General features: G+C 48.0%; 1 protein-coding gene across 1 annotated transcript; it reads right to left on the bottom strand.

Annotated features, from left to right (window-relative positions):
* Positions 1 to 2,099: 2,099 nt before the first annotated feature.
* MSX2 (msh homeobox 2) lies at positions 2,100 to 8,375 on the bottom strand. Its single transcript, XM_012461032.2, has 2 exons — positions 7,922 to 8,375; positions 2,100 to 3,822 (listed from the first exon to the last, which is right to left on the bottom strand). Exons 1-2 carry the CDS (start codon positions 8,298 to 8,300, stop codon positions 3,398 to 3,400), a joined length of 804 nt encoding a protein of 267 aa, XP_012316455.1. The 5' UTR covers positions 8,301 to 8,375; the 3' UTR covers positions 2,100 to 3,397.
* Positions 8,376 to 8,684: the final 309 nt, after the last annotated feature.

Genomic DNA, 8,684 nt, shown 5'->3' with positions numbered 1-8,684 from the left:
TACGTGACATCCATAATACCTCTCCAAGGGGTGTGTAGCAACTAAATGAGAACACGGGTGAAAAAAAAAAAAGCCTAGTTCTGCACTCTGCAGGGGCTCCACAAATGTGATTTCCCCTGCTTTCTTCCCCTCTTTCCAAAAAGTGGAGCTGTGTCTCTTGAAAAGTTTCGAACAAAGCACTGAAAGTATGGAAGGTTGGAAGGGAGGGTACATTTGTGTGCCGGGCTTTTGGCAACGGATGTAAGGACGTCCAAAGCCCGCACACTGGCATCTTCAGCTTTAATTTGCAATGCGCGCCTTCGCGGGTCCCTAGTAAGGGAGGGTCCTTCTGCCGCCACAGGTTGTCAATCTGGCCTCTGAAACGCCCTATGTGCCCGACCAAGCCTGACCGAGGCCCTGACCGCGGTGACTCCTGACCCAACCCGGGACTGCAGGCTTGAAGGGAGCCTCAGAGCAAGGCGGCGGCTCGGCCCCGCAGACCTCCAGCTTGGTTCTCAGCTCGGTAACCCCATCCACCTATTAGCGCTGGGGTGCGTCTGTTCGAGCCTGAGCAATTCTTTTTCCCCTTTCTGAGCCTCAGGTTTTGTTTCGGCATCTGGGGCGATGGGGATGGTGCGCAGTCCCCCAGACGGATTCCAGTCTACCCCGGCAGCCACGTAAGATGCAGCCCCTATTCTCCGAATCGCACTCTGGATCGCGACCCCGTCCTCCTGGGGACGAGCAAGAGTCTTAACCCGGAGCCGGCGTCTCCGGATCCCCGACCCGGGCTGAGATAGCCCGGGGCTGCGGGGTCCAAGCGGCGCCGGGAAGGAAGCTCGGTGGACAGGCTAATTAGGGACCCAACTTGGCGTGTGATGACGAAACCGGGAAAGGCTTTGGCCTTTGGAAAACGCAATCCTTAAATGAATATGGCTAAATTCCGGGCTGAGATTAGGAGTTCAAGCCGGAGACGTCCGGCGGGACGGCAGAGACGCGCTTTCGGGGAGTTTTGGTTCTCTCCAGCGGCTCAGTTCCGGCGGAGCAACTGGGAAAGACAAAATCAGACTCCGACTTCGAGCCGACCCCTGGGTTTGGATCATCTCTGCGCTGGAGCTTGTGAAACCTCTGAGCCACGTTGCCCGACCCCGGCCCCACAGGAAAACGGAGTTTCCGGCGCCCACTTTCAAAGTGCGTGCAGGCACAATGGAAACGCGGGACGAAGCGCCAGTCCTGGTAGGTGCCAGGTGCCAATCTGCCCACTGCGCTGTTTACTCAAGAAGTCCTCGCAGCCTTTCTGCTTCTATTCTGAGTCACCGGAGCCTCACATCCGAACACTGACCTCGGAAAGGTATCAATCATCAGGAACCGCTTCGGATTTATTCGTGCAACAGAAAGCTGAGTTTAAGATTCTTCTCAGCGTACCCCACCCATCACCATTTTATCGTGATGCCTCAAAACCCAAGCCTGACCGCAGTTCTGTATCCAGTTTCCACTGGGAGAGAGGCTGGGCTGCAAAAGGACTTGAATGAACCACCTTTCCACTTCAAACCGAAGAGTGTTTGTTCGGAGTCCATCTCCTTGGAAGGAGCTAGGAATCGTAAACGGAATGCGATCTGACACACTCCTGAAAGGGCAGCGGGCATCCATCCCTCAGCCCAGCGAATGTGTCTGGTTACCACGTCCATTTGCAAATAGCTATAAGGACCCTTTTCCTCAGTTTTAAGTTTGATGTTTTGGTAGCCGGGAGATTTCAAGTTCAAGATTTTCCCTTGATCATGTACAAACGACTTAGATACTGGCCGATCTCTCTGCCTCACCACTTATGTAAAGCTCATCTTTCACTGTACTTTTTCTGAAGAACTCCTAGCAGCAATTTCACCTCTTTTCCATGAGTAACAAGCTGCTAGAGGAAACATTTCAAAGTATTTCAGTAGCTTCAGTTCACTCCCCACCACCACGTATTACCCCAACATGCTGAATCTGGCCACAACTCTTGGTTGATTTACATTAAAATATTAAAAAATACCAGCGCCCCCCTCATCTGGGTAGCACTTTCAAGCTAAGCCTAGCTAAGAACAGAGAGCACCTCCTAAAATAATTGTGAGTTTGGACAACTTTACTGCAATAAAACGAATGTTTAATTTAATTCAGAATAAGAGATAACTCTTCAATAAAATATATAAAATTGTACAAGGCACCCTTTCAAAGGGACAAAGGTATACTGGAGGGAAGGAGAGATGGACAGGAAGGTGAAATACCAGGAAGCTTAACGGGCTGTTTGACAACCCCATTTTCACCAAGTCAAAACATGGCTTTACCTTCTGCCCACAACATGTTCAAAAGTATAGAAAATGTTCTGATAAGTTTAGGACATACAATAGGTACACACACAGAGAAAGCATTTTTTTTTCTTTCTGGATCTACTAATTGTTCAATATTTAGCATATAGGTAATAGTTACAAGATATTCATTTTTTAAGCAGAAAATTACTATTACCCCCCCCATACACACACATCCAAATCACCTTTGCAGTCTGTGAGAATGAATGTACCTAGTATTTCTCAGAAACCATAAATTCCTTCCAACAGGCTTTAACCTTTTACTCTCCAATTATCTGAAATAAAGTTAAGCAACAGCCTTGAGAAGAATTAGGAAGTATTTCTATTTTTCACCTCCAGGCATTCTCAGGATTCTTCTCATCCCAGTTATTAGTCTTACAAAAAAATTCTTAAAAAAAGAAAAACTTTAAAAATGTGTGTGGTGGGGTGGCGGTGGGGAGGGGGGAGATAGGAATAAATACGGTAGTATATAAAGGTTTCTTTTAATGCAAGTAAAATGCAGAAATGTGATGTGTCCCCTTCACTTTGAATAATCTCCCCATATCTAATACTTTCTATGTGCATTGTGTCTAATTCTAATATTTGTTTTCCATAAGCAGAAGTCAATAATCCCATCAAAATCATTGACTTTAGCAAATTTTGCAAATAATCTGTATCCCTCTTTAAGAAAATACAACAAATGGACTAATGCAGTCTGTTTCAAGAAGGTGATATATAGAAAAAAAAAAGCACATATGTATATAAACTTTGCCTTTTAAAATAATTTGAATTTTTACGTCTGCTGTATAAAAATGTATTATATTTTATTATATATATATTTATACATAAAAACCATCAGAGCCAATCTTTGTGAAAGGAGAAGGGGGCATCTGGAAGATCACACCAAGAAAACAGGGCTTGGTGCCTCCGCCTAAAGAACAAATTTCAACTTTGTCGTGTGGCTCTGTCAGCCTAGCCGCTTAGGGTGGTGCACGCAGGGTTTGCAGAGCAGGAGTATTGGCTGGTACTGCCTTCTTGGAGAGGGAGAGGAAGCCCTTCGAAACAAACATCCATCATGGAGTCTATTGATCTGGTCTTCCTTAGGACAGGTGGTACATGTTATATCCCACTGGTGTGGCATAGAGTCCCACGGGCGGGATGGGAAGCACAGGTCTATGGAACGGGTAGGATGCTCCGTATATGGATGCTGCCTGCAGGGGTGAGCTGATGGGGAAAGGGAGACTGAAGCTGGAGGGCAGCATAGGTTTTGCAGCCATTTTCAGCTTTTCCAGTTCTGCCTCCTGCAGTCTTTTCGCCTTGGCCCTTCGGTTCTGGAACCAGATTTTAACCTGGGTCTCTGTGAGGTTCAGAGAGCTGGAGAACTCTGCACGCTCTGCAATGGAGAGGTACTGTTTCTGGCGGAACTTGCGCTCCAGAGCGAGGAGCTGGGATGTGGTAAAGGGTGTGCGAGGCTTCCGATTGGTCTTGTGTTTCCTCAGGGTGCAGGTGGTAGGGCTCATATGTCCTAGAGATCAGGGAGGGGAGCAGATTAGCAAAACAAAGCTACGTCACATTAAAATGATAATATAAAATGCCTGTCCCCCATCATCTCTCTAGGTTTTTTCCTTTCCAGCCTCCCCTTTCAACTGAAAGCACTTAGCTTTAAAAAACAATATATATATATACACGTATACATACAGACACACACACATAAACATATCTATGTATGTAAAGACATTACTTTGTTTCATCTTTGAAAAAGGTACCTTTGTCAAAATTATGTGTGTTTCTTGGGGGGAGATGGACTATATATAAATGGGTAAGTTGCTTCATTTTAAAAAAATGAGTCTTTTAACAAAAAGTTTGGAAACCTAATGGTGTAACTGAACCTTCTATATGGAAAACAAACAGCATTAGAGATAACAGAAATAGAACATATACTGTAAGACACGGGAATCAAGTGTTCTGTGAGAAATAAAACTCTCTCTTTTCTACGCATAATTTCTTTTGTCTTTAAAAATGAGAGGCCAGGTTCATGGTTATCCCAGTCTCCCTTAGATGTGGAGACGATCACACACGAGAAGGAAAATAAAAAAGGGCTTAGCAACTGGGTTAGCTGTTTCCCTTGGTCTCCTCTCTGAACCAGAAAAAGTGGATTGCGTCAGCATATTTATGAAGGATAATCGAGCAGATAAGGTCTGTGGTAAATTAATAGCATCTTTGAATTTGGGGGCAGTCCCACGCAATAAACAACCACACAGCTGTCATTGCATCCAGTCCACAGATTATAAAATCTGAACATCATTTTAAAGATCTGGATGTGGGATAAGGTTCTTGGCTGGGTGCTTCTGTAATATAAACTTTACTAAGACGAAGGGAAAAATTAGCTAGCCCATAAATGTAAATGTCAGGGGAAATCATGCTGCCTCCGAATTGAGAGCACGTGATGACATCTTAGTCATCCCCTCTACCCATTCTATGGCTTAGGGCAAATGTGTAAATGATTAGTTTGTCATGGGGAAAAACAAGCAAAATAAAGGTATGCCAACAGCATCCAGACTCCGCATTTAAAATGGACTCAATTACGGCAAATCACAGACTAGGATATCCTTGTGATTCCCCAGCATCAACTAACTTTCGGCTTGTCTTCCTCAAGGGTGCGTGGGTGGAGGAGATAGAGCTGTGGTGATTGAATGCTAAACAATTTTCTGCATTTGGCTTTTACGAGCTATGCTAATTTTCCAAATGTAGCCACAGTATTAACTCCAATGTACTCATGGGAGAATGTCGCATTTCTTGTTTAGTTACTTTGGTGGCCCAAGATAGAGTTTACACTTCGTACTTGAGGGTGACACAGCACAAGTCCAACCCAGCCTCCATTTCCAACAAGAGATGGATCTGTCTTAGTGTCCCATTATTACCCACCACTTTACTGACTTAAAAAGAGGTAAAAGACTCTGTAATCAATCAAAGAACAGAAATCTGGGAAAGGGAGGGGTAAGAAACTACCACAGAAGTCTATACTTTTGCATATGCTAATCCCTACGTTATCAGAGAGCTGGGGAGCCAACTTCTTAATTTACAAATTAACAACACTGTCAAGAGACTCTCAAGAGACCAGCAAAATTCTCACCCTTTCAAACTAGGCCTGGCTTTCAGGAGGACCCAGGTGTGTCAGCTCAGATACTAAGTTCCTAGTGTGTAGATACCTTGCTCCTGGCTCTCTGTGGGGTTTTGAAGCATCTACACACCTGGAAAGGGTAATTCCAGCTGCTCCTACGGGTTACATTTGAATTATGAAATCCAGGTGACTGGGATCGCACATGTGTATCAAAACCATGAAGCTATGAGGCTTCCTCCCAGTGCAACACTCCCCACCTCTCCATCCTCCCCCCCCCCATTTTAAACCAGCCAGAGGAAGGATGCGATTATATAAGGCAAAACAGCATTTATCCTACTTCCTCCAAATAACAAAATCAGGCCCGGGCGGGTAGCTCCCTCTCGCCCCAGGCTCCATTACCTGGCATTCTCAGAACCCACTGCTCCGACCACAGGGTTCCCGCTGCCACCCCCAGGCCCAAAGCACCAACAACTTTATGGTGTGTGTGTGTGTGTGTTTGGTTTTTTTTTACTTTAAGTTCTGGGGTATATGTGCAGAATGTGCAGGTTATAAACTTTTTTCTCAGAATTTCCAGTTCTTTTCACAGAAACGTCACAGCCAGGGCCCAAGGTTGCCTTACCAAGAGTAGGGAAACTTGAGTACAGCCAGGGATGTTTAGAGGGCTAGTGGGTCGTTACCTTCCCAGACCCACAGGCCTAAGGATGGCAGATTCCCAACCTCTGGACACTGCTCCATTTAAGGCCTATACCTTTGGCTGAGCATAGCCGTAGGCTATGTACTCAATATCTGTTAAACAAATTAAGTCTTTTAATTTTCTCAGCCTCTACTTCACTGTCAATAAAGTGGGTAACACTAATCCCTCAATGTGATTCAGAGTACTAAAATTTTAAGAGTGCCCAGAGCCTTGTCTGCCACCTGGTAGGTGATCATTAAAGGGTCCCAAGCTTTTTTTTCTTTTTCTTTTTTTTTTTTTGTCAGGCCCAAACTGCCGATTCCTCTCTGAACTTTGCTGAAATGTCCTCAGCTGTTAAGAGGCCGACTGCTGCCTTACAGAGGAGATAAGATAATACAGTGAATAGTGCTGTAAAGCACTATGCAAACTTGAGTTTAAATTCTTTGAGTCCCTTAATCTCCTCACCCTTTGAATCTTTCAGAGTTTCTAACAGGGTGGAGAAAGACTGCCAGAGGGGACTGCCATTGACGCCTGGGTGTATGGCCTTGTTTTGTTCACAAAATACAGTGCGTCTAGTCTTGAGGGCTGAATGATGTAAATAGTGAAGGATCTCTCTTAGCTTTGGAGAAAGTCCCTCCACAATCCCCACCCTTACCTTTCTTAAAAGTAGGGAATGGGGTGGGGAACGGGGGAAATTAGGAGGTAGAGAAACCATAAAGGCCAAGAGATAAAAGTAAAAGAGACTGTAAAGAATGACGTCTCCAAATTGTAAAAGGACCCAGGGACCAAAAATGGATGCTGAAAGGGAGGAGAAATCTCTGCAGCCTCGCTTGTAGAAGTGGGGTACAGGTGCGGACCTCCACCTAGTCTGTCTGGGAAGAGGAAGCAAAAGTGGTCAAGGCACCAAATAGAGGAGCAGGGCGTGGACACCAGGTCCCCCTGGCCAATCAGTGGTTGTTGGTAACCTGGGAAGGACAAGCAAAGGCCGTCTTCTTTAAAAGCCTCAGCGTCCACGTCTGAAAAACAGGGTAGTCACAAGTCCAGTATCTACACTTGGGGGTTCTAGAGAGATCTGGATCTAGTGAGCTAACGAGCATCACTTTGTAAACTCTCAAGCCCTACTGGAATGCGGTTAATTATTACTGTGAGCCAAAAAGAGCCCGCGCGCTTCTGGCCCCAGCCCGCTCCCGGCGAAGCTCAGAACCTCGCTGGCGAGGTGCCGGCTGCGGAGACCACAGAGAGACGTTTCCTCCCCGCACCCGTCTCTGGTGCCACCGTCCCTCCGTGGGATCCGGCTTCGACACCGGCGGGACTCATGAAAGTAAATGGTTTCTAAACGTCTGGTTAAGCCCAGTTAGCTCATCTTTAAAATGGGGGCACACCTCTCAGGGTTGAGTTTTGAACCTGTCTCGTTCCTGGCTCATCCAAGTGCTCATTGAACATGGATCCACCTCCTTTACTCCCTAGGAAGAGACCCCGGGGAACAGTGAAACAAAAACCAAGTGGCAGGAGAGCAGGGCCGAGGGCTGTAGAAACCGACCACCAAGCAACCTCGTAAACCCAGATAGGGCTGGCTCTAGAGTTGAACAATCTGTAAGGCGAGGGAGTCTCAGACACACAGCGCGGTTACTACCCAGAGGGTGTCTTGGATGCGGACGGTGCGCCAAACGCCCCGGGCACCAAAGGGTCCAGAGGCTCTGGGCTTGCTTTCCGGGAAGTGGAGCGCACGTAGAAGGGTCTCGGTATCCCCAGCCGGGAACACCCGCGCCCCGCTCCCTCCAGTACCCCGCGCCACCTTCTACCCCTGCCCCGGCCCAGGCGCGCACTCACTGGGCGGCGGCGAGTATCGGCCGGATTCCTGCATCCACGCGGCTCCATCTTCTGAGTTTTCCGACTTGACCGAGGCGGTCTCGAAGGGCTTGACCAGCGGCCCGGGGCTGTGCGCTTCCCGAGCGCCGTGCCCCGGCAGCAGCAGTGGCCGCAGGGGGGCCCCGGCCGAGGCGCTTTCGGCCGGCCGCGGAGACGCCTCCTTGGGCGGCTTCTTGTCGGACATGAGCGCCTCCACGCTGAAGGGCAGGCTGGAGACCTTGACGCGGCGCTCCTCCGCGGCCCCCTCGGCGCCCCCAGGCCCGGGGCCCGGCCCGGCCACCACCGCTGGGCCCTCCTCGTCGGACGAAAACAGGTCATTGCCTTTGGACGGAGAAGCCATGACTTCTCTGCCCTACGTAGCTCCCAACGCGCGACTCCGCTGGCAACCCGGCAGCGGCGACTCAAACTTTTTTGCGGGGGAGACGGGAGGGGCCCGCTGGGAGCCGAGCCTTTCCTCGGAGGGGAAGTGGGAGACGCCCGCAGCCAATCCGCGCCGGCCCTGGCGCTGACGCCAGAGACGCTCGTCTCCGATTGGCTCTTCCCGAAGGGGCTGGGCCCCCTTCTTCTTCTTTTTTTTTTTTTTTTTTCCTGTTTGAAATAAATTAGGAGTTAATTACAGGAACAGTCAGCAGAGTTGTTATTAGGCGATCCCTGAAGGGTTATAATCACGCCGAAACTGAAAAGCCCGAGATCTAATTAAGAGCGATTATTTAAAGAGGAAGTT

Source organism: Aotus nancymaae, unplaced genomic scaffold (genome assembly GCF_030222135.1).
Source record: "Aotus nancymaae isolate 86718 unplaced genomic scaffold, 86718_ANA_hifiasm-v0.15.2.pri h1tg000015l_1, whole genome shotgun sequence".
Taxonomy (NCBI): Eukaryota; Metazoa; Chordata; class Mammalia; order Primates; family Aotidae; genus Aotus; species Aotus nancymaae.
Note: the sequence above shows the minus strand (reverse complement) of the source record. Positions and strands in the feature narration are given on the sequence as shown.